Here is a 27466-nt window from a genome sequence, read left to right as displayed (position 1 = left end):
GGGTTGATACTCGAGATCATAGCGTACTCACCTGGTGGCAATGAGTGTTCTCAAGTAGCATCAATAGAATACGATCTGCATGACAACTTCCAGTTAGAAGAGGACCTGGAAAGTTCGCCCAGCTTTCCAGAATTCATGGATGCAAAATAAGCTAGAGATCTGCTCGCACCTGGAAAGAATTGGCATAGGCCGATGACCATGCAAGGCTTGGAGCGACTACAAGGCACACCGCTTGAACTGAGCACAAGGAGAAACTTTAAGCAAGTCCCGATCGTTCACACCCTTTGGATGCGCCATCGATTCTGCAGGGGAATAGCTGATTCGAGCCTGGCACGGGTCTTGCGCAAGACTCTGACAAGCGTCGCTTCTTTGCGGGGTGAAACTGTATCAGGTCCATATATTCGATTTCATAGGAATTCTCGAATACGTAAGTATTTGATTACAATACGTACGCCTTGTTTATTCACATTCTGACTATGATTTTAGCGGTACATTACAATGGCCTGATTCTTCGGTTTCCCCATCATATTCGTCGATTTTCCTTCAACCTCTTTCCAAGATCACCAACTGAGTGGGACATGCTATTCATAGACGCAACACCTGCACTGCCGGAATCTCTAGCAGATAAGGCTCACCACCTAGTTTCACTTTGTCCACCTGGGGGTATGAATTCACTAAACTTTATTCTGCATCTTCGAAAGTCACAGCTGCCCCAAAAACTCGAACATGGGTCAAGACTGGCACAGCTATGTCTGGAAGTTCCAGATCAAGCTTACGGAGAGGTTTCATTGTTCCAAGAACAGATCAATCGCCTCTTGAGAGAATCTGCCGTTACCGCTTGACATTTGCCAAAACTCCAGATTCTTGAAATATGGTGGCACGATGGGATAAATGCGTGTATATTCAGATCTCAGCTCGAGAAAGACCAAGTTACCATTACATGGAGAGTAACTGAAGCCTGGGTTACCTTGGAAGAAGAAAGTATATAGCAGTGGGCGAGACTAGCTCAAAAGTATAATGTGGGCTTTTCAGTAAAGAAGCAGCCGTTTCTGAGAGTCACACGGGGCGGCATGCATATTGACGGGAAGATCATCTATCGGCACTTGAAGCTGTGCGATTTGGCGGTTGATCCAGCGACTTTGGTCTACGTTGAGACAAGGCGAGCCTGGTAGAGCAGATGGAAGGACGAAGATTCGGATTGAATATTACTTTATAAGTTGTTTCAGGTAGATGGATAAAATTGTAAGGATTAAACGAAAGTCATCATCTGCTCAGCCACTCACGAAACTCCAATCGTGATGCATAAGACCGCAATAACTGATTTTCCCATGCATATCTATTCTTGGCATCAATGTCTTACTGGACATCCTCGTTAGTCAGCGTGATTCTGCCCAAACCATCAACCTGCAGAGCCTGATCAGGCTGTGTCTTTTCCTTCATCTTTACCCCTCACTTGAAACGTCAGATCATTCCTCAAGAGCGCAGAGCATCATGCTGACAGGTTTCGAAGCCCTTGGTGCGGTGAGCGCAGTCTTGCAGGTTGTTTCATTCGCAACCGACGTCGCAGTAGCCTGCAAAAACGCATACGATGGAGCTACAACTTCAGAGGATGATCTGCATCGCCACGCGAAGCAGATGTCTGAAGCCGTTAATCGAGTACACACTCGTTGCGAACAAATGAAAAATGCGAACTCCAAGTTTGCCAGCCCAAAGCTTCAAAATATTGCCAAGGAATGCAAAGATGCTGCCGATAAGCTGGAGGCGGAAGTTCGGTGCGTGACTAAATTGCAGGCCCAAGGCGACATTTTAAGGTCGGTCCGCAAGGCTTTCAGAGCGTCTAAGCACCAGAAAGGTCGTCAGGCTCTCCAGGAATCGCTTTTAATGTATCAGCAGGTCGTGAAAATCGAACTAACATCCCATCTATGGTAAGCTTCTACTCGCCCCCCCCCCCCCCCCCAAGAGTGTTTACTAAGATTGGCCTTACTCCAGCTCGCAGAGTGATGCGATACACTTTCAGCAAGACGCCTCATTCCAGAAAATGGACAATGATGTCAAGTTTCTCATCAACCGGCTCGCTGAAGGCATCACTGATGTCAAGGACCTCGTCAAGCAAGAACACGCTACAACACGCAACGCATTTGCGAAAGAGGGCGCCAGGGTTGAGGCAGCCATTAATTCGCACACCGATAGCCAAGTCTTGGAGCTAAGGACCACAGCTGAGACAGAGAGAAAGTGTGAAGTATTTCTTCAAAGCCTCAAAACTCCACGGATGAATCAGCGTTACAACGATGTCATGGACTCGAGAGATGCAAGCTTTAAACAAGTATTTGCTTCTTATGAAGATATGAGAGCCATGTTTTACGAAGATTCGGAGCATAGTGACGATTCAGGAGATAAGGATGGATTAAATAAGGACAATGACCAGGACGATGGTGGTGATTCAGAGAGCTGTCAAAGCTCCGAAACGATTAGAGATCTAGATTGTATCTCACATCTGGATGAGATTCACCACTCATGGGATTGTTTCAACTCATGGCTGCAATCAGACAACAAATTATTTTATATACGAGGCAAGCCTGGCTCTGGGAAAAGCACGCTTGTCAAATTCATTCTTGACCAGGACCAGACTCGCGACTTAGTCCGGCGATGGAATCCCGATGCGATTATTATCTCCCACTTCTTCTGGAAAATCGGCTCGGAAGAGCAGAATGGCATAAAAGGACTTTGGTGCTCTCTACTATACCAAAGACTTAAATATCAGCAGGACTTAATCTTGAGGACTCTACAACGCTACAATCACCTATCTCTGCACTCGGATTATCATGATTGGTCTGTTGAGGATTTGGAAGCTGTGTGGGCTTACGTTGCAACTTTCGATGGTCCACGCATGTGCATCTTCATTGATGGTCTAGACGAGTTCCAGCACAAAGATGGCTTTTCCAAGCTTTCTCAGACCATCAAATACATATCAGAATTTCCAGAAACTAAACTGTGCGTGTCGACCCGACACGAGGCGCACATCAAGAGGTGGCTTGAGACAGAAAAGGCTGCTGGGATTCTGCTTGAAAACTTGACGAGATTTGATATGCTTGCATTTGTACAAAAGGAAACTCATCATCTATTGCCAAACAGTCATATCTCTTCAGAATCCTTCAATAGGTTGCGTCGACAGCTTGTTGATAAAGCTCAAGGTGTATTCCTGTGGCTTCATCTAGCTACACGAAGTATCATCGAGGGGATCGAGAATCATGATTCAGAGTCCATGCTTTTCAAACGGCTCGAAGAAACTCCTGGTGACCTAGAGAATCTGTACGCCGATATGTGGCAAAGGTTGAACGCGAAAAGCACTGTCTATCAAGAGACAGCTCGCAGATACTTCCGCTACGTTCTGCACGGTTCACACATTTGCATCGAGAGTTATTCTTGGTGGTACTTTACTTCATTGCCATTGACACTTCAAATTGCCTGCGCTGAGAACCATGAACTACAAGAAAAGCTCCTGGGGGGTACAAGCATAATGGAATTGTCAGAGATTCTGCGGATATGCAATGAGACAAAGGCTTCAATACACAAGCGGTGTGCAGGATTGCTTGAAATACACCAGATGGGAGTCAGTTTCGAAAAGATAGGAGATAATAGCGCCGCCTTTAATGAGATATTTGGCGAGGTAGCATTCATCCACCGAACAGCACATGACTTTTTGACCGATACAGAAGTGGGCCGTGGAATTCTAGGATGTGAAACATTGGACAAGTTTCCATCGCAGCAGGGCTTGCTGAAAGGCCTGGTCTGCGCAGTGATAATCTTAGCATCTGAGCGGGCCTTGGCATGCAAGATGGATGTCGTCATCCGTCAAATCACCAATTTTGCAGAACGCTGGGAAAGTAATGGTCTGCAACTGGCCACCGAGATGCTCGATGTCATTCAGCCATTGTATGACAAGCATGTCTTAAGATCCGACATATGGCCATGGGTGCCTCGTCTCCCGTTTTTGAGTTACTTGGTCAACAACGACCTATTTGAAGATTTCATCGTTTCACGTCTGACAAGAGAAAGTTCGACTGATTTGGCCACCAGTATCCTGCGCGAAGCATGGAACCCCAAAAATGATGTTGAACTGCCTCAGAGAATATTTGACACGTTGAATACCTTCGGAGCAGATCCACACGAACACGGCGTTCTTAGCGGTATGCCAGAGCTAGTTGTATTTTTCAGATCGGGTACAGCATTTACCAATCTTCTCACGACTTTTATCATGTCAACACAAACAGACCATGAGGATGAAACGTTGCTAACTCCGATGAGGAGTAAGGTGCTCTATCCAGATGAGGCATGCCAAACTTTAGAAATGGCAATACATATGGCAAAGACTTGCCAGAACCTGAATGCAGCCGTCGCACTCTTTGCTTCCCTTTCTGAAGCTGGGAACATGGTGATATTGCCCTTCGACGAAGTCAGGCGGTCACTCAAGATGTTTCACAAAATCAAATTTCAGTCGAACTTGGTGGTATTCGAGGTCAATTTACAGTTTTTATTACTGTATCTACTCTCAGTACTTGGTACTGTTCTTGCTGAGAGCGAACTAACAGGTCCTCGAGTTCAGGATGTCATGTCGAAGATTGACAGTCCCGCAGCTAAACTACGATACTTCCTGGGGCCAAAAGCGATAGAAAATACGCTTAAGCAAGACATTTCATCTTCCCCAAAGTTTAAGCGGATCCTATCACCGACGGCATCTCTTCCAAGAAACGTTCTTGAAAGTCTCTTTTCTGTGAACTTCAGGGACCATTCGCAGGAATCTTGTGTGCCATATGAGGGCCAAAGAGACCCTTTACTATTGAAAATTACATTAGAGATTTGGAGATCGAAGAAGTTGATGCTGAAAATGTGGTTGCAAGTTTAGCTAAGGAGAACCTGGGCATTTGTACGAGTGAGGACGCTGGCATAAGCCCCTGTCTGGAGTATCTAGGGAGTTTGAGAATGTTTGCTACCAGTTCTGGGAAACTGTTTCCTTTGACAATAGGACAGCTTGAAGAAGCAGCAGCTAGCAGGGAATCATTAGAAGATCACCGGTAGTTCTTCTACGACGGCCATTTTGTATATCACTACCGTAGGGTGGAGACGTGAGTCAGCGCAAGTAGCTAATAATGATTCCATTCAAGTATGGAAATCAACTATTAGAAAATTAGATGCATGGACTAACTAGCGCCGACTTACACACTTCCCTTGATGTCATAAATCCATGTTCCTATTTCTCTTTATTCTTATAGGCAAAAATGCCCTTCGTTGACGGATCTCTTTCCTTGTGTGCAACTCTTACAGCTTCCGAAGAAATCAGATCTTTCTCCGCTAGAAGGCTCAGAGCCTCTATCGTCTATTCCTGGCATCTTTTTGTATTCATCTGAATACGAGATCGTTAGTCAACGCTACACCTCTTCTCACTCTCGTCCCTTACCCCATCGATTGGCGCCCGTATATTTTGTCCTTTAGGAGGGGGAGTTACAGATTCAGCAACTCGTTCGAGAAGACTTCTCGTTGTATTCTCTCTTATCTCCGATCTTTCTGGGTAGTTGTGAAGGATTGAATCGTCGATCTCCCCAAGAAAGACCAACTGCTTCAGGTCCGAGTAGGCTTGAGTGTTGTAGTTCCTATGAACCTCGAATGCAAAGCCAGACATCAGAGGTTCTCCAACAACATGAATCCTTGTGCCAATAGCCTTGAGAGATCGGAAGTCTTCACTGATAGTGTCCCGATCATATTCTGCGGTCGGGATGAAGAGGGCGAAATGAGAGCGTTGGTTCGCGCTTCCGCCGGACTTGGCAAGATATAGGGAGCGAAGAGGCATGATGAGTTGTAAAGAGTAACTTTATGAAAGGTCCTCGGGTGATGCAAAGGATAACTTATGGAATTATAATTATCTCTCGTCAGTATTTGTAGAAGCGGGGTTTCTTGACTTTCTGAAAATAGATACGCTAACAAGGATTGTAGCAACGCCCTACCAACAGACCTCATAAACAGAGCACGGAAGGGCGGATGATAAAATGCACAGTATATCATAACAACGCAATTCACATGGCCATGCAAACGTATTACTTGAGATGAATGGGATGTTGGCGATTCAATAGTATCATCTACGCATCCAAGTCCACTTCCAGGTCTCAGCACACTTCTCATAACCCGCTTCCGCCCACTTTCTATGCTCATTACTTTGACCCAAATTCCGACGTACGAGACGCATGTGTTCATACAACTTCAAAGCTGTATACACGTTTTGGTTGTTAAAATATGCCTCTGCCAGTTGATTTTCAGAACACATGGTCTCCCTGTTCATCTGCCCAAGTGTCTTCCTTTGAATAGGGACAAGCTCCTCCAAAATCGAAATTGCTTTTGTCAGCTCTTTGGTCTCTAGGTATTGATTGGCTAGGTGTGATTGAGTTATGAGGGTTTCGGAATGTGATTTGCCTAAGATCTGCTCCTGGATTGGCAGGGTCTCTTCTAGAATAGAAATGGCTTCGTTGTGTTGACCTCTCTGCCCATAAGCATAGGCAAGATGATTCTTGACGAAAATGAGAATCGGATCATCCTTTGCAATTTTGCTTCCCGCGGCGTCTATCCCCATCTCAAGGTTTTCGATTGCCTTCTCATACTCTTTAGCGGAGCTGTAGCATTTCCCAAGCTCACCCAGAAGTGTCAACCTCTCCATTGCGCTTCTTTTATTGTCAATCTTTTTGAGCTTTTCTAAGTGATCAATCTCTTTCTTTGGCGCACCGTTGAAACGATGGCCTTTTGCGAGGACGTATGAAACCGCCAATGCACTGCTGTCATCCTTTGAAAGGTGCTTTTCCTGAAATTTCGAGGCCTTTTCCGTGAGCTGGATCGCCTTTGCTGACTGCTCTGTTTCTGCATAGGCTTCTGCAAGGTCGAGTTGGATGCGCAGGCGTCGCTGGGTATTTTTGAATGAGGACTTTCTTGCCCAACCCAGAGTTTGCTGGAGCCATGGAATTGCTCCTTTGACATTCCGTTCTCGTAAAAGCCAGGATCCGACTTTGCACGCAAGTTGAAAGCGCTCATCGAAGTTCAGGTTGTGGTCTTGGCATCCCGTAAGGACTCGAATAGCATGAGCCTCGTACTTTTTCCAAATTAATCGCTTCGACCACTCCACCTGTGGGATACGCTCGTTGAGGCGCTTTGTCACTGTTTCCGTCAAGCCCTTAGAAGCTTTCTTTTGTTTAACCCATACTCGCATGCATAGATGAACGACGGTGGGTATATCGAACATATTCCCCCCTTGCCTTGGAGCCAAGAGAAAGAAGCTGCACAATGTACCGATAGACTCTTCGAGTTCGGCCTTTCCACCCTTGATTCCAGTACCAGCAAGAATTGTTCTTGGGATGGATGATGGTCCAATTTGAGAAATAAACTCAAGTAGCGTCCCGGCGTGTGTGTTGTCTTTCTTAATTGCCTCGAATAATTTCATGGCTGTCTTAAGTAAGGAGTCCTGGGAATCTCTCCCTCCGCCTAACCCGTTGGACTCTGGTGAGATGAACGGGAATGCATCTTGACTGGGGCTGCGCAACAAATCCAGGAACTTGTGTATCGTGAGATGGGCATGGTTGTTAAGATACCTTGCTGCCTGTTGTATACTCAAAGGAAGGCCATTTAGCTCAGATAGTAGCTCCTGAGCTATGTCCTCATCTGCAAGCAGCCTCCTGTTGAACAGGGACTGTCTCAGAATGGAGATTGCATCTGGGTTTTCCAGTCCTTCGACTTTGATGACCTTGTTCACTTGATTTCCCACAGCAGTGGTTGCAGCTTTCATCGAATGTGTAATGAACAAGATATTACCTTCCTTGCTATCAGGAAGATTACTGAAAACACTCCTAGGCTGAGCACTAGGGTTTAATGAATAGTTGTCGGTATCAGCGTCGTCAATAATGAGGAACCACCTTCGAAGATGTTCTGTAGATAAATAACGATGGAAAAGGACCCTTGCATCGGAAGACTTGGACTCATGTTCATAGCGGCGAAATAGATCCAACTTCTGTGTGATCCGTGAGTAGGACTCCTCAAGATTGTCTGCTGACAGCCAAAAGACAGAGTATTCGGGGTATGCTGAATGAACCCATTCTGCAAATTGAATTGCGATTTGTGTTTTGCCGGATCCGTGGAGCCCTGCCAGTGCCGCTCTCTGATGTCGATCTTGGGGGAGGGCGGCCTGTAATTTTCTGAGGTAGTTGGGTCTGTCTATAGCGGAAGGGGGTAGCTTCGTTGGTACGAAGAAGCAAGGCTGTGGTGGGGACTTTATTTGCCGAGAAGCAGGCTGTTTAGACTGACTCTTTTGAGGGTTCTCTGGGCTTTGTGGATTTGGGCTTGGTGATAAGAGGTCTTGTTCATGCTAAGAAACGTAAATGCCTCGTTAGAAGACCAGGATTGTGGAGTGCACCTACCTTGATTCTGAGCTCAAAGTCCAGCCCAGTAAGTTCTATACAAAGAGTCATTAGCTGATAATAGTCTCAGGCCATTATGAAATACGTACTCTTCTTCAATATTAGATTCTCAACGCATCTCTGAACAGAGGAACTCTGGACTTGACTGTTTAGATACTTGTAAGTTGCCGCCTGGATCTCGCCTTTCTTTTTATACTCTTTCATCCCTACAGTCTGCAATCCGTGGTCCACGTTGAATCGAAAGTATCTTCCCTGATCGAGGTGCTGTCTCCACCTCTTCATCGACGCTTCTGCTGTCTTTTCGACATCCGTTGCCATTTTAGCCAGCGTAGCTATGAATTTGTCAATTCGATCGTGAATGTTGTATGTCGGAAGTTTGCCCGTTCCTATCGATACGAAGCACTTAACTAGTTGCTGTAAATTCCCAGTGTCTGAGCACCAAATCTCCCTAGCTTCTTCTTCGACTTGGTCAACAGGGTTATTGGCCCCGAGAGCTCCGTCGACAAATTTCATGCCTCCGATGGAGACAGGATTGAAGAAAGTCGTGGCGGCAGATGTAGCTCGAGCCGCTTGGCAGATAGTTGCGTTGAGAAAGCTGTTATGGCTGGTGTAGCTTCTGAATCGATATGTAGCCGCGTCGAGTTTTGAGGTGGCGCACACAAAACTGCCCGATTTCAAGAATCAATACTGTGATCCATCGGGGAAACTTGTCAACAGGGCACGCCAGGGAATACTTACACTTTGCAGCCAGGCTCGCGACTATCAACCATGTCATCTGTTGGCGACAGCCCTCTATCCCTCAAAGTCTTCTCTATCGCATCTTTGAGTCCTCCGGAATCGAATCGAGCTTGTGTCTGCCCTAGAAGGTTGAACTTTGACTGATGGACCCTTGCCTCTTTGCTAAAGACCACCTTGATAAGGTCGTTATAAGCCGAAATGCATTCATCAACGTCCATTTGTAGCCTTCCAAGCATTATGGCGATCAGTCTGGATGGAGGTGAGTAATAGCGCAATCATATGTCCTTTCTGGCAAACCTTACCCGCCCGTACTCGTGCCTCCAATTAGATCAAAGATATCCGCTGGCTTCTGCGGACTTTGTCTTAATTTCTCCCTCTTGGCGTTATGTCCATCCATGATTCTTTTCAGGACATATAGTGAAGATAGGCCGCGTACCCCGCCGCCATCGAGGGAGAGCATACAAATGCCCTCCTCATCCAGCAGACTCGCGCTAGGCGGCTTGGGATTATGTTCGCTCATTTCTTTGGCATTAGTATAAGATGTGAAGAAAGACAGATAACTGTTGCTATCTCAAGCTCAGCCTCGTCCCCATGCCAGTGAGACTGGCTGTATGCACGTCGTAGTCAGCTGCTTATCTATTCCGCCCCTTATTGGCCATATTTGCGGCATTACCCCCGCAGTTCAAACAAAGGTGAGGTTTTGCATGATCTTGGAGGAATCCATATTACCTTACTATTTTTCGAGCTCATTATCTGAAGTGCAAGATGCCAGGTGCCAGATCTTTCTTCTCTGAGGCTATGGTCCATGTACATGTTGCAAGTCGATCTGCTAGCCCATGGAGCCAACCCAGATGAAGCCCTTAAACGACGAGCCTTTTATTAAGACAGAAAGTAATTAATAGTAGATGGACTATTCTTTAGAATCAAAGACGTTGTTTTCCTCCTTTCTCTTATTTGCTAGCTAAATCAGATGGGAATTTCACAGAGTTGGTGTCTCTCGCTATTTGTCCAAGTTTAGAGATACTACACTAATGCAAAGTTGATGCTCAAGCCGCCTCGGCTGCAAATGTCGGATGGCAAAGTCTAGAACTCCACAAATAGGAAGAAATCTCTTGAGTTGTTACCAAGCTCGAAGAGGCAGGTGGTGAGATTACAGCTTCTCCAATCGGTCGTTACTGCGCCGCATCGTAAGGTGCAGCAGCCAGGAACATATTAAGGACTTCCCAGTGAGTTACATAGTATTTCCGACTTTTCAAAGACCTTCAATACTTAACTCTAAATTAAGCTCTCAGAGCTCTCCATACAGCTATTCACGATGCCAACCGCCACTGAATACTTTGGCATTGGATTCACGAACAACGGTCCACTAACAACAACATATACGCCCCCCGCAAGCTGCACAACAGTAACGACAGATCAAATCTTCTTCGCGAAACCCGACTATATATCAGAAGGGTACGGAGCTCCGACATGCGAGACTGCTTCAATGGGAAAATGTCTGCCATCTGGCTCCAATTATGACAAACAGGTCGCCTACTTGAATGAACACGGAGGTCAAGGCGCTATTGACTACTACTCACCTGGCATAGCTTGTCCCAAAGGCTGGACTACAGCTGGCACGTTGGCGCATGGCAACGAAACAGGCTCTGTTGAGAAGAGTGGTGTTTTTACGCAGACGAGGAGTACACTGCCAGGCGTGTCTGTTACTGATCCGAATATGCCGCTGGAACAGGTATGGCTTAATGCATTGGGTCCCTCTGAGACGCTTGCATATTGCTGCCCTAGGTACATTTCACTTCCTCTTCTCACCTCTTTTTGTTGTCTAATTCTTGCGCAGTGGCTGGTTTGCTGCAAAGGGAGGAGGTTGCTTCTCATCAATCGAGCCCTTGAAATCAGCAACATACACAGAAGTATGCATCAAATACCTACCCCAAAGCGCTATACGTTCCGTCTACACGGTAGAAGGAAGCAAGGTGTCGCAATATCTATACTCGGCGGTAACAGTGGGCCCAACTTCAGTGATTTGGCCAATGTCCGTTGTGCAAACTGAGTCAAGATTCGAGTACAACGAACTTGCGGTAGTTCGACGCTTTCCTGCAGTGAAGCTTGTTTACAAGGAGTCGGATTTGAAGCCAACTGGGGGTGGAGATGAAAGCAACGATGGGAAGAGCGGTGATGATGACGATGATCAGAAAGAGGATGATGATAATGGAGCTTCGGGTCTGTTGAGGAATGGTGGACTAATCTCAATGATTGCGGTGCTATTTAGCATGCTTTTTGGCGCTGGTTTGGTAATGATCTAGTTATTAAGAAGGTCTTGATCATCAGAAGAAAGGTTGATATTACAAGTGAGATAGACGAAAGCTAGCTTCAGAATCCCATTTATTCCTCAGAAACAGTCCTACACAGCTTTTGCCTTCTCGGAAGTCGAGATGCTGCAAAGATAATACAGTCCATGAAAAGCAACAACCTACTCGTCGTCAGATGAACCCGAATCCGACGAATCAACAACATCTGAAGAGTCATCAGAGTCAAGGTCCGAATCTTCGTCATCAGAGGTATCCCCAGGACGCCCACCAAACGCAATCTCCAGGAAATCAGCTATATTTGTCCCATCCTCAGAAGAATCCATCTCAGAAGAATTATCATCCTCATCCTCCTCTATTTCCGCAAAGAACCTTCGACAAAACTCCCCAAGCGATCCTGTCTTCCGAATAATATCCTCGTGCAGAGTTTGCCTCTTCTTCTCAGCTGCCGCTTCATCGTATTTACTCCCGTGTATCTGGCGCATATTCTCATGGACTCGCGCAAAGACCAATTCACATGCGTCGATGTCTTCGGTGCGATTTGTCTCGATATAACTATCGTCCTCATTGGCTTGGGTGGTTAGGTTGACGGGGACATGTAGTATAGTGTCGCCTTCTTTTTGATAGCCGCATGTTTCGATGTAGAATGCTGTAAGCGTCGTTTTGCTCAAGGTTGTGAGTATTTCTTGCCATGTGCCGGACTCGAGGTAGACTCCCATGAGTACAACTTCTCGCAGAGCTGTAGACCGCTCGAAGAGAGATATGAGTGCTTCCCCCGTTATGGATAGGCTCTGCAAGTCCAGTACTTCCAGGCTCAAGGGATCCAGGGCTGATGAGTCCAGCACCAATACATCGGGTCCCTTCACCTTGAGGGTATTCAGATTTGTCGCTAGTGGAATCAACTGTCGGACGTATTTATCGTACTTGTCATTAGAATGGTTATACCGAAATTCCAAGTCTTCGTCTTCCTCAGTACAGTGTCCATAGTGAACACTCAGACGCTTGAGTTGCTTGAAGAATGTCTTTGGGGAGTGAGGACCTCCATCTTCATCATCGTCAAGAAAATGCCCAAAGTCATAGGCGAGAGGTAAGGAGAGGTCGAGTTCTTCCAGATTCTTGAGTCCAGATCTGTAGAGAGCAGTTGATAGAGACTCAAAGAAATTCTGAGTGTCTTGAACCCAACAACAACTGCCCTGACCCGGGTCATCAAAGTCTTGTCTGAAATTATAAGGAATATCCTCAAAGTTAAGCTTCAGAGCCTTGAGATTCGGAAATTTCGGTAGTGCACTGTGAATCACAGCGCCTAATCGTGCAAGATATTCCAGGTCCTTATCTTTCTCCTCAATCGCAGGCTTGTAATCTTGGAAATCATTCGGACCCCGCACTTTCAAGCAAATTTCCAGACGGCGGACGATTTTGCGAAGTGAAGGATCCTTTGAGAGTTTTACAAGACGTGCAGTGCCGGTAACGCCTTTGCTGGTGACGGCGGTTACGCCCCATCTTGTTATGACACTACCGGAGTAAATGATGGCGTGCTGAAAGAGAATGGGTGTGACGATCTGGCAGAATAGACGATTTACGGCACGCAGAGATGCTAAGTACGAGCGTCGCTTGATCCCTGTTATCTCATGTTGGCCTAGAGGAGGATCGTATCCACCGAAGCGATGTCGCTCATAGCCATCGTGGAGGTACGACACAATCTACGTCCGGTCAGCATCACGATGAGTACCTAGTGGATGATTACAAACTTCTTGGAGAATTTCAGGTGGCAACCTCTCAAGGGAAGGCATGTTGCTCATACCTCAAAGGCCGTGAAAGACAAGCGAAGTCGTGTCATGAACGTGTAGTGAGAGTGGGGCTGTTCCGGACTTCGTTCCATCCTTTTTCCGGCGCTTCTAATTGGTGGAGCGGCATGGCTGTAAGCCAAGGTACGTACAGTACGTTTATAGAGGCATGAACTCGACATGTGTTCTTGAATCAGGTAACTCAAGCTTGTTTTCATATGATGGATGTAATGTCGGCGATCGATACATAGCAACACAAGTTATTTGTCAGCCTCGGGAGCAGAGAACACAGCCACTAAAGTTCCAACCCCAGCCACATAATCAGCCACGGCCAGCTTCCCCGTACCAGAACCAGGTTATGTCCCAACAGATTCTGGCATTTGACAGTTGCCCGCTTAGGAACAAACCAAAAGAGGTTGCATCTGCCCCGTAACTGTGTGCTGTACTAGTTCAAGTAGTGGGACCATGTGGTCGGTAGCGTGAGCCGACGCCGAGCACTATTTGAGTTTAGCTTGCGATGTGAACTGTTAGTACCCGCAATGGAGCGCACTCTATTTTGCCCTTCCAAAGCAAGAGGATGTGCCCCTCGCTTTCGTGGGCTTACTTGACACGTGCTATGACAGAAGGTGCGACTAGTAGATTAGATCCAAGGTTACTTTGATGACGTGGAACATCACGTCAATGGACATAGAAGGACACAAAACCTCCGAGCTTCAACTGGAACGTTCGATCAGGACGTGACAGACAGATTTGCGCATGAATTAATGGCCACAGTGGCAAAGGTACGAAGAGTCTCAGCATGTGCGATATCTAGATCGCGCAAACGAGCTCGGGTCACGACTATATTGGTATACGCCTTTCCCCCCGGCAAAAAGGAAATACGGTATTTGCTCCTCTCTAGTAAAGCTGCCCTTGGGCAGTCATGCTCAATCAATCGATAGACGTTATTCAAGAGGCGATGAATGGCACATTCAGCTTATCTCTGCACCATGGTGCATAATCAGGCCAGTGTTGATACCCCTCCCCCATCGCAAACCAGTACCGAATTAGGGGTGCCCATTGACGTGTGCACTGATGATCTGCAGAACCTCGGCAACTCTAGTCTTGATTGACTAACACGATAGTCCAAGTTTAGCGACAGAGGTTGAGTCCACTAAGAAGACAGAAACTAAGCAGGCCAAATGACAAAATGTAACCAGACTTACATGTGGCAGCCAACGATCATGATTAATTATATAAAGGCTAAACCCAACTTCCTCGACGGACCAAGATAATCGAACTCCATCTTCATCAGTGTTTACAATACACGCAAAATGGCTTCACGATCCACAACCGCCGTGTACGAGTCTAACTCGTCACGTCTCAATGCAAATCCATCCCTCAGCGTAAAGTCGAGACAGAACCCGAAAGACTCTATGAAGTCTACCTGGCGCCGAGCCGATAAAAGCAACTGGACATGGTCGCACTGGTTCTTCGAAATCCTAGGCATTCACCACGTCACTCTGGACAAAGACGTACCTGTGCACCAGAAGCGAGACAAAGTTCCATATACTCCAGAGTGGCAGTTGCACCGTTGGGTGCTTGTGCATTCACTCGTCCCGATGGCTATACATCACGCCTATGTTTTATACACCGGCCAGAACCTCACACCCATCCAAGCCTTTATCTTCTACAGTATTGCTTTCAAGGTCGCTGCGGTGCACCAACTACATGCTCTTCGTCGAGTGGGTCACCAGACGGGCTTTTTGGATGGTGATGTACATGAGAGAGACGGAGTACCTGATGTTGGTGTCACGAAGGTCGTCAAGAGCCTCATCGCCACCTCTAGCTTTCGCCCTGTCTTTACTGTATTTCTCAGCTACCGCACCGCCCAAGCTCCTTCATCCATTAGCTGGGTTTGGCTACCACTGGAGATTGGCCTGTACGGCATCGTGCTAGACTTTTGGTTCTACTGGTACCATAGACTCATGCATGAGGTCGGCAGTCTTTGGAAGTACCACCGCACGCATCACTTGACCAAGCACCCCAACCCGCTCCTGACACTCTACGCCGATTTCGAACAGGAGATTTTCGACATCGCCGTCATCCCACTTGCGACATATTTCTCTCTCAAGTTCATGGGTCTTCCTATGGGCTTCTACGAGTGGTGGATATGCCACCAGTATATCATGTTCACCGAACTGGGTGGCCATAGTGGCCTGCGTGTCTACACGTCACCACCTGGCACTCTGAGCTGGCTGCTTCGTCTGCTTGATGCTGAGCTTGTGATTGAAGACCATGATCTTCATCACCGGAAGGGCTGGAAGGCGAGCGGTAACTATGGCAAGCAGACTCGTTTGTGGGATAAGATCTTTGGTACTTGCATTGACAGGATAGAGTTGAAGGAGTCGAATATGGATTGGGAAACGACTGTCGACCTTCCGATCTTTTGGTAATGGTTTCTGACAGCTGATTTGGGCGGTGTCTGCACACTCTTGTATGGTTTTGGATATGTAGAGGTTTAAATGCTATTATTAGTATACTCAGTCACTGGATTTTCAAGCATAAGTATCGTATTCTACCCGTAGTTGCCTGTTTGTGTAACGTGCAGCGCCCAGTGTATGCTACAGATGATGGTACAGCCAGCCTTGTGTGACCGGAGTCAATATTTGTCTAATGCCGCGGCGCAAGTCTTCTCACTTCAAGTCGCCGTTCAGGAATATGAAGCCAAATACATGTCAGGTTTGTCTATTAAGTAAGTTCTATGATCATGCTTCAGCCCACAGAAGTCATCTTTGTTCTATCTCACCTGTTAATTCATTCCTTGTCAACAAATGGCTTGCCAAACCCTCTTTCGCCATGTGAGACAAGACTCCGCACTTAAGCTGTCATTGGCTAGGTAATGGGATACAAACGATAAGCCCCGTGACACCCGACAACCTTGCACCCTCAATTTATGGGTTTGTTGAGCCTTGAAATGCTGACCGGCTTGGCTGTACATCACCTCTGCGTGGGCGACCCATTGATGGAAATGATATTTACGAGTCGGGCTTTGCGGTAGAGAAGATATACTTAGACACCTAAGATTGCACGGCTAATCATTATATTCTTGCTCGTGTTCCCTTTACATGCAACAGTTGACGACATAGCCATGCTCTGTGTCGCCTAGCCAGCCCCTTGTGTAATGCGGTGTGCGTATATGCCCCCTCACCTCAAGCTGCCATTAATCACGTAAAGTCAGGGAAAGGTGTCAAGATTATCAACGAAACTACTTGGAAATCGTCTCATTAATTTATCTGTGCAATCATCATCGGAGCAGAGCATATACTTACCAGCTTCTTTATAATCACCTGGTAGTGCTCTATTTATTACCATCGGCTCCTCTCTAGGTGAAACAGGAGTCTATACTCCAAATTACGATTGGATAATCCAACGGAACACAAGGGTCTAAGCCCTGATGCCTCTTAGGGCATCGCCTTCTTCAGCATCGGAGTCGCTGCATATTTAGTCATGGGGCTGTGAAACACAGATCTGGGTAGTTTGAGTCAATAAATACCACAATGAGAGGGTTCTACGACATGTCAATATCCTCTTCCACGTTCTTTTCGTAATATATCAATCTATCAATCTCTCACCATATTCAATGGCTGCCCCAACCTCAGACAGCGTTCCGGAGAGATCGCATCTTCTCTTTGAACAGAGCCCTACCGAGGATGAGCCTTCACCTGACAATACCGCCAAAGGAACATTTACGTCAAACACCGATAAGCAAACAAAACCGCCATTTTGGCTAAGCAAGTATGCATTGCTCATGTTTTGTGTTATTTTCATCACCCTGGCCGCCTCTCTTATCGTTCTCAAGTACGTCTCTGACGCTCAGGATGGTTTCCCGCTCAACTTCTCCTCCAGCGAGTATACTTGGACTTATGGCCCAACCGCCATCCTTGTCATCGTCCTGAGTCTCTGGAGACGGGTCGATTATTATTTTAAATCAGCTGAACCTTGGAGAGAACTTCAATCTGGGCCTGTGGTTGCATTCAAGTCTTTGCTTCTCGATTATGTTTCGCCCTTCCAGCCATTCAGCGCATTCCACGCTTTCAGAATTGGCCATTACCGAGTTGTTGCGACAATCTTGTCCTTTTTCATCCTCAAAGGCATTATCCTTATCTCCACTACCCTCTTTTCCGTTCAATCATCCCTCCACCATCAATTGTTCAACATCACATACCGAGATGTTTTCGACGCAGAGAAAGCTTGGACCTCTCCGGCTTTCTACTCAACCTTGCAATTTGAAGACTGTGTCTTCTTCAGCGGGGGCTCCGATCAGGGCATCTGGCACTATCTCGCACGCCTGAACAATGCCGTGGCAAATGATTCTACTTGGAAAACTGTTGATGGAAGAGTGACGCAGAGATTCACCCCGCCACAATCGGTGTTCAACCTAACAGCACTCGAAGCTCCCGTCGATGTTTTTGTTCCACATGTCGCCTGCGAAGAGGCCACCTTATCTATCGACTTTGATGTTCGTAGGAGTCGTGTGGAGTACTCTTGGACCTCAGACACTTGCTCTACAGGAAGGCATGATGCTTATCTTTGTCCTGATCATAGGGCTTCGGGTTACAACATTACGACCTGCGGAGAAACGCCCCGAGCATACAGTCTTCATCGTGCAAACTGTTCAACGAGTCTTACACATGATGGTGATGCTGAGTATCGCCGGTCAGATGATTTAGAGGACCATGACATTCGATACGCGATTACAGTCGCGCAGTACACGATTGATATAGATGTCGCGGAGCATAACGTCTCCCAACCCATAAGCCTCGTCAATCATTCGGCTGTTATATGCAAGATTGGGTATAATATTGTGTCAGGTTCCGCAACTCTAGATGTGCTTTCCGGGGACGTCTCGTTGAATCCTGTGGAGATGAATGGAGGAAGACAGTTGAAGAATTTGACCAACTCATCCCTGGCAGAAATGCTCATAACAAATCTTGACACTTCGTCGACGGCTCTCGTTGTTGATAAGGATGTACCTATCATGACAGTCGAGCCTGGTGTCATTGACATGGGCTGTGGCGCTGGCGATGCATTTGCTCAGCTAATCGCTGTAAAACTTGGGGAACACTTCAAGTCTAGCATTCTCTGGCAGCCCTTTGTACTCAGAAATATTTCCATTGACATTCTAGAAGGGCTGCTTGACGAGTTTGCTCGAGAGTCATTGCTAGTGAACAAACTAACAAATGGCACCGCCAAAGGCTTGGTAAGCGAATCTCGGCTTCATATGCGGGCTCTGGCTGTTTGTACTATGGCTGCAGGCTTCTCTGTATTGGCGGCAATCTGCTTACTGATGCTCATTTTCTCTACCGAGAGTCTCTGGATCCCTTCTATGTGCGGTTCAATCGCTGGCCATGCCGCTATATTAATCAACAGTCCATCGCTGCATGATTTGCTACGGAGCGAGGGGCAGTCAAGCGAAAAGGAGCTAGCTGATAGCTTGAAAGACACTACATTCAAGACTGCTGCTAATTCTCCCGGGAATCTTGGTGTTGAAACTACTGAGGAAAGCCCCTTGCTGAGCGATAAGTCCGACCAAAAGAGCTTAAAGGATAGGAAATCCTGGACCCCGATATCTGGGCGGCGTTGGTTCGTCGTCGCAACACTGGCATTTCCTTTGTTGGCCATAGGAGGTCTTGAACTCTTACAGCAACTGTCGAACAAGAGGCAAGGTCTTGTTGATATGCATAGGACCGACTCAACCTCCATTTCATACACTATACGCATAGCTTCGACGGCTACTGTCTTTGCCATAGCCACGTTGGTCAACAGCCTAGACTTCACTATAACAGCCTTTGCTCCTTATAGCAGTCTTCGGGGAGGCAACTCACCACCTGAAAGAAGCATTTTGTTTCATTTGCTCTCTGTGTCTCCATTCCTGATCTTCTTCAAGTCATTGAGGGCTTGTCATTTTGGCCCCGCCGCTTCCAACATCTCCTCTCTCTTGAGCAGCTTTCTTACAATTATCGTATCTGGTCTATGGACTCTCACTGGTCCTGTCACTTTAGAGGGACCATTTTCTGCCACGGTGGGAAATTGGCGGTCTACATGGCCTGTTAGGGCTGTTGACGATGGCGGGGCAGCAGTGATTCTCAATCTGGTTCGATATGGTGGTGCCAACACGTCCTCTAGCATTTGGCAAGATTTGGTGCTACCACATGTCAGCCTTACCTCATCTACTCCCATATCTGATGATATATACCGATTTGCCAACTACACATACGCCATAGGAGGGTTACGGCCACTACTTGATGCTCCGTAGCTCCACAAGATAATCTGACAATGACAATGTGGAGGGACGTTGGCTGTCGTCTTGTAGGCAATGACGAGGAGCAGGACTGTTCGTTCAAACGCACAAGAGTAACCCTTCGTCGTCCAGAAGGCTGTGAAGGCCATGATACAGACGGCACCTTCTCATTTGGCACTGTGACGGAGGGAAGGGGTGCTTTTGAGGCCCCGAGGTGGGTTGGTAGGTTCCTGGATCTGAACACAATTCTGACTGGTTCCAATGCCTCTTGTCCGACGATCGGGGTGCTCTTTGGACAGATGGGAAGCAACGATACATCCGATTGGAACATGACAGCTTTAGTATGCACTCAGGGACTTGAACAAGTCCCTGTAACCGTCACATACACGGGCAATCCGTCCCTCAGAGAGATTAATGAGCGACATCCACCGAAGCTGGAATTAGAAAAGGCATGGCGATGGGTCAATGGTACCTCAAAGTCCAAAGCATTCGGATACCAGCCTGGACGCTTTCTCGACGCCGATCTAACGCCGTTTCCAATCGATGAATCTGATACCAGGACGTTTGATGAAGACGACGACCCCTTTTTTGATCACCTACTGCATGGTCCTAATAGAATAAAAAGGGAGAGTCTCCTTGGGCCAAGCAACACTGAGAAGTTGATTCGCGCTGTCCAAAGAGACTACAGTGAATACATGAGACACGTAATTGATCTCAACTTTCGTGCAAATAGAAGCAACGCTCATGACGATCTCATCTCCGCCGAAGCTTTGCCGAACGCGAGGCCATCATCAGTCGCTACCGAGATAACTGGGACGACATCGGCACAAGTCACTCGTCTCGCCATTCACACGACTTCAAAGCTCCTACCACAAATTCTCCTAGGTTTAATGGCCCTCCTCAGTTTAGCGAGCTATCTTCTTGTAAAGATAGACGGAACACTTCCGCGCAATCCGTGTAGTATTGCGAGTACCATGGCATTCCTGGCTGGATCTCAGCTATGCGATCGAGATGCTGGTATTATACCGCAAGGAGCTGAGTACATGACTGATGGACAGCTGAAGGAGGCTTTTGATGGCTGGGTGTTTAGTCTTGGGTGGTGGCAGAAAGAAGAAGCTTCGGTGGAGTCAGAAGAGCCGAATGATGGTGAGAGTACATTGGGAGACAGAGATGTTCCAGATGAGGCACAGGAAGGTCAAAGGACTCCTGGCAGATTTGGTATCGATGTTGGGCGAGCGAATGTTTCCAAGTTCTAATTGGGAGACAGACAACGGGATACTGAAGCCGATAGAATACATCGGACACCAAACTAATTCTTGAAATTTTCACATATAAATGCTAAAGATATAAAGTTAATGTCGCTTCTATATATTCAGCGCAAAGCAAAAACTCAATTGGTATCACTTCAAACATTGCTTCGCCTCATCGCCTCGGGTATCTCAGTAATGACCTGCTCAACATCCGTTTTGACATAAATCTGTCTTCCAGCCTCACTTCCCTGTCCACTATGCATACTTCCCTCACCACCAACTATCTGACTTCTCAGCGCAATCTCATCATCAAATCGTAGTCTGTTTCCTTTTCCTCCGTTGGAGATGGTTGGGAAACTTGATCTGCTTTTGCTACCGCCTTTGCGGCGCAGGTATCGCAAGAATGACTTGAAGCTGGGGAGGCAGGCTGAGACTATGCCCATTGATGGCTCGACGGAGGACCATATGGCTACGGTACCCATGGCCCAAGTGTTGTCGGCGGCTTTGGAGAAGACGTCTAGATAGTATACACGTACAGCACTGGCGATGCAGACTCTGTGACGTGTCAGTAATATTCTTCAGACAACCAGTCGATGCGACTTACAAGCCTCCAAGCGCCAAGATGCCAAACACAGCACCCTTCTTCTCTCTACTCATTTGAAGTTTGAGTACCTCAGGTACCGGGATCAATAGCACAATGACGTTGGTGAAGAGGTTGATAATGGCCAGAATGACAAAGAAATGGCCAACATCGATGCATGATCCCTCAGTCCCTTTGAACTGTGTCCAGTAATGGCTCAATGGTGTACAGCAAAATAGCATGGTGAACAGGAATATCACGGGATATGATGCCACCAAAAAAGTGCCAAACCAAAAGGCGATCTTGAATGAGAGGCCACCCCGACTGAATATTCGTCGGTAGAAGAGCAGGATCGATACTTTTGTTGTGAAGACGGATATTGCAAAGAGGTAAGTGTATATGTATGAGAGCTAATAACATTAGTATGAGAAAGTCAATACATGGCGCTGACGAACCTTGGAGACCTCAACCATCTGATCTATTGTGAGTGCCCAGACATGCTTACCAGCGCCAGCTTGGCCAACTGACAATATTAGTAATTATCAATTGAAAGAACCAATTGACTTACCAACTACTACCATGGCCCCAGTAGCAGCCACAAACACCCACGATACAATAATCGCATAGTCATCAAGACTCAAACCATAAACCTGCTGCGTGCGAATCACAAGGCGTCCCGCCAAAAACAAAGCAGACATAAGCAACAAGGTAAGAACAACAGCAGCATTCTTGGCCTCACTATTAGCCGAGAGATCTATCCCCTCAGGCGGTGGGCCAAAGGCAGCAACTACCAAAGGGTCAACATCCATTGTGCATAGTCTTTTACCAGAAACTCCCCAGGACCTAAAATGAGCGAGACATGGGGGCTTTTAACAGCTACGGCAATGCAAATCATTATACAAATCCTAACAGAATAAACCTCGCGATTAGCGGTGGGACATATTCGTTGCATTCTCCATATTATACAGCGGGCTCGGCTACCATTATCAGGGGGTCAACTCGTCCGAAACGAGGCGGGTCGCCAGGGATGTTTTTGAACCTCGTGTTGCGAGCGAGAGTCTTGGTATCTATTTAAGTTTCGGATTATGCATAGTTTTAGGAAATGTGATGACGACGTCACCGTTTTTATTCTGGGCATTCCGCCTCTTTTTGTCAAGGTTGAGGCTATTGATGGTAGGGTTGAAGGATATGACCGTGAAGAATCAGGTGGTGCCGGTATTACCGTCTTGTCCTTGAATTGCCGTGTTTCATCTTGACTACCCCTAGCACAGCTACATTGGGAAACTCCAACGTGCGACTGACTCGAGTATTTTCTTAACGTTACATTCGCGACCTTGCGTATAACGGCGCTGCAGTTCTTATCAACCAAACCCCAATCAAGATCCTTGTCTCGGCAACGTGGCTTTTGTCATTTCTGTCCCCAATATCCACAATTGGATTGAGATTCTGCACCTTCTCTTCTTGAAACAGACAAGTCTTAGCAATGAATAGGTATGGAGTTCGTCGCAATTGCCGCGGTGATACACTGGGGTTTGCTGCCGGCGTCCCGAACGTATGCAAGGATGTGAACATGGTGGACCAATCGGTAGACGGCATTTCATAACTGATAACGGGCTTCAAACCATTCGAGTTAAAGATCAACGCCAAGATTCAAGACCTTAATAGAGTTTGTCTCATCTTGGCGGGTGGCGCGCTCCCCGAAAGTATATGCAAGAGATATTAACGTTGAATACTACGGTGGCAGAGCTGCACCGCAGTTTTCTCGATTGGGCTATTCGTGACGCCTGATCTACGCTATAATGTCTGGATCTATAACTTTGTGCTTAAGCGAAGGTTAATCGGGAAGGTGCTTTTGTGTGTGATTTGAACTGGAGGGACATAAATGCTGCTTCCAGGTTTGAGGAAGTCATCAGGTGATGAGGATTGTTTGTGAGAGATGTGATCGGTGACTAAAATAGTGGTCCCAATAGTAACTGCCGAGTGATCTTTGACATATGCAGTGGCCAAGAGGTGCAGCTTTTGTGATAGATGACTCGCGATAGAGGATGCATATGATACGGTGTTGACCCTGATGGCGAAATACAAATTGTTGGCGTGTCGCTTGGTCCAGAGCTCGGGAAGCCGCGGGTATCGTGTTTCAACGGGAACGAGACTTTACGAGGAGCGAGATTCGGTCTCAGGGCTGTGTCTGGCATGGAGTACAGGGAGTTCCACGTGGAGGTTCCTGTGCTGATAATGCTGCTGTTGTGAAAACGACCAGATTTGGCGGGCTATATAGTTTTTACTTTGAAGCCGCTTATTAACAATTACTAAAATCGGCTTCATGGTCTAGAGGTATGATTCTCGCTTTGGGTGCGAGAGGTCCCGGGTTCAATCCCCGGTGGAGCCCGTTCTTTTTCATGTTTTTACGAATTTGTCTTTTTGCTTGATTACTGCTCCAATGCCGTTTGAAGAATGGTATATTTCTTTCCCTTTCATTTCTCTTTCTGCATTTCTAGTGGGGTCCATTGACCTATTTGTTGTAAGCAGGAGACATAACAAGAGACTATTATACCTTCTACGTCTCTGCTAACAACAAAGGATGTTGTGCGTGCATGCGAATTAGTTACTGGACTAGACCGTTCACACAGCCTTAATATGCTTTTATGTTGACACTTGGCGAGGTGCCTTATTGGATCAAACTTCAGTTAGCGTTTGACTTTGAGGTGCAGGCCAGTAAGAGTGAGTTCCAGCGGCGATAACTTCACCAAACAAATATGCAAGATGCATTATTCACCTCTGGCAGAATCCCTTGAACCAAAATGCTGTTAGCCCTACAAGGAGAACCTTTTCAATAAGTTAGACTCAAAGGGAAATAAACTTTGTGTCTTCTTGGATATAAAATACTGGTTTCTGACTTTGCTGACCCGATTAACATTTCATCAATTCATGAGCCAGAACTCGTTCTCTCAGACTCACATCAACTTTTTCCAAGGCTCGCCTACTTCTCTCTTAATATTTCTCACACACAATGATCTCTCGATACACAGACCGTGGTTCAACCGCCGGGTTGCACATCCCAGCACGACCAGTCAGCACCGACTGCTATGTAACACCATTGAACGCACCCCTACGACGAGGACGTTTCACTCTCGTGCAGCCACCCAAGTCTCTCAGAGAATGGACAGATCGGAGGGGCAGGCCAGTTCCATATGAAAAATCGTCTACACGTTTTGTTTGATCGTTTGGATCATTTAGACGATCGCAATAGGGCATGGCCGAAAGAGGATGCTAGGATTGGATATGGTCGTTTGATGATCTCTGATTGGTAAGTCAAGAATTCAAAACACCTCTCAGTGAGCAAGATTACTCATAACCTTTTACAAGGCGGCGCGGAAGGTGGCTGCATAATGGGCGCGCGAGGCGAAGATCACACTGGCCTTCGACCGACATCGGCTTGATGTCATGGATATTGAACGAGACGAAGGGCCGAAGGCAAATACGATATATGGATCAGACAATGGATTGCGGTATTACAAATTATCAATTTTGGAGTGGTATAATGATAAATACAACGCTGTCCCAACCATTGCCATTAACCCAATATCCCAATCTGTCCCTGTGCCCTCAATCCCAAATCATCATTTCCCTAACACATCATAAGCCCGTGAATCCTCATCGTAAAGAACGTAAAGAAGATGGCGCTGATGAAAAGGCAAATCATTGCCAGCGCCGTAACAACCCTTGACCTTCCATCGCACCGATTCGGCACAACACTCAGTCCACCCGCCTCCAAAGAAGCAAGTTTCCTCTCCAAACCCGCCCGATACTCAATCTCCTCATCCCTCTGCGCATAAACATACGAAACAACACTCTCGTCAGTAAAATGATCAGACGGCTTAACATCCCTGTCCAGCACAAAAATCTCATCCTCCAGAAACTTCTTCACACCCTCCTTCCAAGGCGTCTTCTTAATAAACAGATTAATCATCTTCGTACAACCAGCAATAGCGTTCCTCGCTCCAATCATCTCATTAAACGTGGTAACATCCCTCGGCGCAGGATCTTGTTCACCGTCTTTATCATCATAGTGGGAATGGCGATCACCGTCTTGGTCGTTGTATGTGTGGAAGCAAAGAATAGAGCCCCAGTCGCCGTAGGTGTCGGGCTTGAAGCGGATGTAGCCTGCTGTGTCGCGCTCGATCAGGTCGGACGGGTTGCGTAGACGGCGCTGCGTGTGGCCTAGGGCGTAGGAGTCGGAGATCATGTGGAGACAGATGCCGAATGCGCGTTTGCGGATGTTGGCGTCTTTGTATTTTGGTGTTGTGGCGAGGATTAGATCGCGGAGGGTGTCGGATTTTGAGGGGACGGTTTCTTTGGTGAAGAAACCCGGTAGAACGTTGTCGAGAGTGTCGTCTTCGGAAATTCCTTGATCGCCGCATGCAAGCTTGTACATGACCTCCATCCACGTAAGGATATTCTTGCGTGTCTTCTGCGGTTTCTCACCCATCACTGAGCCCATGCCATGAAAGAACTGAAGATCTCCCATGTGCGATCGCTTGGTCATGCATTTCTCATCGCCAAACTTGAAAGCATTTAGCCACTCGACACCTAAGCCAAACATGCGATTGTCTTCGGTGACGTCCTCGAAGAGTAGACAAGACGGATCGTCGTTCCAGACTACGCCGCGGAAAAACTCCCATTGCTTGTCGTTGATGTTGTTGTAGACTGTTCCGCGGGGAAATGTCATGTCGGACTCGATAAAGGCTGCCACGACGATACTTTCGTGGACGGGGAATTTTATGTCCATTTTCGTGGGGAAGGAGACGCCGACGCCGATGTCATAGTTTGCTCGGAAATCATTGTTCTTGGTGGTCAAAGACTTTTTAGAGTCCATTCGGATCGTTACATTCGCTAATCTGTCAGCACACTCACGATAACAAAGACTCAAAACATACCAGTCAAAGGACTCCCCCGCTCTTGAACATCCGTAACATCAATCTCAAAGACCCTCGAGCAATCTTTCACCTTGACATGGTTCTTTGAGAGCGGCATAGCAGGACACTCAAACTCGAGCGTGAAATTCCTCCATCCTTGACCATATCTCGCTTCATACGTGACCCATGCTTTCGAACCTCCCCAGCTCGGTTGCGCGAGGTAAATGGTCTGTTGAGTTCCCGCTTCAATCACATTGAGGGGCTGACGTAATGGCCAATTCCCGCTCTCGAGGCCGGAGTCTTCGAGGAGGAGATCCTCTGAGGATTCGTTGTTTATGCGGACGTGGCAGGAAAAGTCCATCGAGTTATTTGCGATGGTGTTGTTTTGGTGATAAGGTGATGAGTTTATGGGGATGAGAGGGTTTGGCGATGGAGGCGCAAAGTGAGTGATGACTCTGCAGGCGAATTTGAGATCGTGATGCGAGCCTTGGCGATTAACGATGACGTCGTTCTTTTTAGACGCGTCTGACGTGAAAGCCTGCAGCGGGGCTTTTGCCTCTGGCCAATCAGAGTCGGAGATGGTGACGCGGGACAGGGATTGCTGCCTCATCAGCCTTGAAGATCTATAGTAAACTTTATCATACAGAATCAAATGAATGCGAAAAGATTAAGCTTTAGTAAACTTGCTCTCCTGAACATTTCCATGATTTTTAATGCATTACGACTTGAAATGTCATAAACTAGATTACTTGCAGTCATTATTTCAAGCTTGTAATCGTACTACACATTCTATAGCGATTAATCTGCTAGATATCGGAAGTTGCTGCAGGGTAACGAATGCCTGGTTAACACTCAAGCACAGTAAGCGCGGGGTAAGATTAATCCGGGGTTCTCCTTGGTGTGACCCTTGCCGTGGAGTCAACTTGGGAGAAGCACCCATTTGTCGACCATGGCAGTTCATCAGCAACAGTCTCTCAAGACGTGCATCACGATGCGACACATGATCTCCTATGCCAAGGCTTGATGCCGTCGAATCAGCCACCAGCGCGCGACTGCTCGAAATGCCCTCCCCAAATCGTACGCGCTGAGGCTTGAATGATCGAGGGATGCTTGGAAACCTCCTCCACGTCCTACCCGCCTCGTCGACCGATATCGTTTGCTC

At 47.0% G+C, this 27466-nt stretch overlaps 9 protein-coding genes and 1 non-coding gene across 10 annotated transcripts; 5 read left to right on the top strand and 5 right to left on the bottom strand.

The window, feature by feature from the left end:
- Window positions 1–1351: 1351 nt before the first annotated feature.
- On the top strand, window positions 1352–5076 carry FOBCDRAFT_253733 (uncharacterized protein; the record flags this gene model as incomplete). Its single annotated transcript, XM_059611061.1, has 5 exons — window positions 1352–1371; window positions 1422–1925; window positions 1990–4453; window positions 4496–4771; window positions 4825–5076. The coding sequence occupies 5 exons, from the start codon at window positions 1352–1354 to the stop codon at window positions 5074–5076; spliced, it is 3516 nt and encodes a 1171-aa protein (XP_059466056.1).
- A 298-nt stretch (window positions 5077–5374) lies between these two features.
- Window positions 5375–5845, bottom strand: FOBCDRAFT_280679 (uncharacterized protein; the record flags this gene model as incomplete). Its single annotated transcript, XM_059611586.1, has 2 exons — window positions 5375–5401; window positions 5456–5845. The coding sequence occupies 2 exons, from the start codon at window positions 5843–5845 to the stop codon at window positions 5375–5377; spliced, it is 417 nt and encodes a 138-aa protein (XP_059467982.1).
- Window positions 5846–6127: 282 nt separating this feature from the next.
- Window positions 6128–9705, bottom strand: FOBCDRAFT_244629 (acyl transferase/acyl hydrolase/lysophospholipase; the record flags this gene model as incomplete). The annotated part of the gene is made up of 5 exons (XM_059610617.1): window positions 6128–8215; window positions 8448–8482; window positions 8537–9111; window positions 9186–9434; window positions 9488–9705. 5 exons carry the CDS (start codon window positions 9703–9705, stop codon window positions 6128–6130), a joined length of 3165 nt encoding a protein of 1054 aa, XP_059467981.1.
- Window positions 9706–10500: 795 nt separating this feature from the next.
- On the top strand, window positions 10501–11488 carry FOBCDRAFT_244628 (uncharacterized protein; the record flags this gene model as incomplete). Its single annotated transcript, XM_054707228.1, has 2 exons — window positions 10501–10970; window positions 11023–11488. 2 exons carry the CDS (start codon window positions 10501–10503, stop codon window positions 11486–11488), a joined length of 936 nt encoding a protein of 311 aa, XP_054563203.1.
- Window positions 11489–11655: 167 nt separating this feature from the next.
- Window positions 11656–13285, bottom strand: FOBCDRAFT_285777 (uncharacterized protein; the record flags this gene model as incomplete). The annotated part of the gene is made up of 2 exons (XM_031191850.3): window positions 13240–13285; window positions 11656–13191 (listed from the first exon to the last, which is right to left on the bottom strand). Exons 1-2 carry the CDS (start codon window positions 13279–13281, stop codon window positions 11656–11658), a joined length of 1578 nt encoding a protein of 525 aa, XP_031033081.3. The 5' UTR covers window positions 13282–13285.
- A 1303-nt stretch (window positions 13286–14588) lies between these two features.
- FOBCDRAFT_280675 (uncharacterized protein) lies at window positions 14589–15710 on the top strand (the record flags this gene model as incomplete). Its single annotated transcript, XM_031191849.2, has 1 exon — window positions 14589–15710. One exon carries the CDS (start codon window positions 14589–14591, stop codon window positions 15708–15710), a length of 1122 nt encoding a protein of 373 aa, XP_031033080.2.
- Window positions 15711–16897: 1187 nt separating this feature from the next.
- FOBCDRAFT_207753 (uncharacterized protein) lies at window positions 16898–20814 on the top strand (the record flags this gene model as incomplete). The annotated part of the gene is made up of 3 exons (XM_059609208.1): window positions 16898–19411; window positions 19444–19471; window positions 19574–20814. 3 exons carry the CDS (start codon window positions 16898–16900, stop codon window positions 20812–20814), a joined length of 3783 nt encoding a protein of 1260 aa, XP_059467980.1.
- A 110-nt stretch (window positions 20815–20924) lies between these two features.
- Window positions 20925–22219, bottom strand: FOBCDRAFT_232951 (uncharacterized protein). Its single transcript, XM_031191845.3, has 4 exons — window positions 21957–22219; window positions 21844–21911; window positions 21413–21798; window positions 20925–21363 (listed from the first exon to the last, which is right to left on the bottom strand). The coding sequence occupies exons 1-4, from the start codon at window positions 22195–22197 to the stop codon at window positions 20964–20966; spliced, it is 1095 nt and encodes a 364-aa protein (XP_031033076.2). The 5' UTR covers window positions 22198–22219; the 3' UTR covers window positions 20925–20963.
- Window positions 22220–23705: 1486 nt separating this feature from the next.
- On the top strand, window positions 23706–23777 carry FOBCDRAFT_t212. Its single transcript has one exon. It is a non-coding gene; the product is annotated as a tRNA-Pro (tRNA).
- A 1118-nt stretch (window positions 23778–24895) lies between these two features.
- Window positions 24896–26796, bottom strand: FOBCDRAFT_232950 (uncharacterized protein). The gene is made up of 2 exons (XM_031191844.3): window positions 26326–26796; window positions 24896–26281 (listed from the first exon to the last, which is right to left on the bottom strand). The coding sequence occupies exons 1-2, from the start codon at window positions 26663–26665 to the stop codon at window positions 25017–25019; spliced, it is 1605 nt and encodes a 534-aa protein (XP_031033075.3). The 5' UTR covers window positions 26666–26796; the 3' UTR covers window positions 24896–25016.
- Between the last annotated feature and the right edge of the window lie 670 nt (window positions 26797–27466).

Source organism: Fusarium oxysporum, chromosome X, assembly GCF_013085055.1.
Source record: "Fusarium oxysporum Fo47 chromosome X, complete sequence".
Lineage (NCBI taxonomy): Eukaryota > Fungi > Ascomycota > Sordariomycetes > Hypocreales > Nectriaceae > Fusarium > Fusarium oxysporum.
Note: the sequence above shows the minus strand (reverse complement) of the source record. Positions and strands in the feature narration are given on the sequence as shown.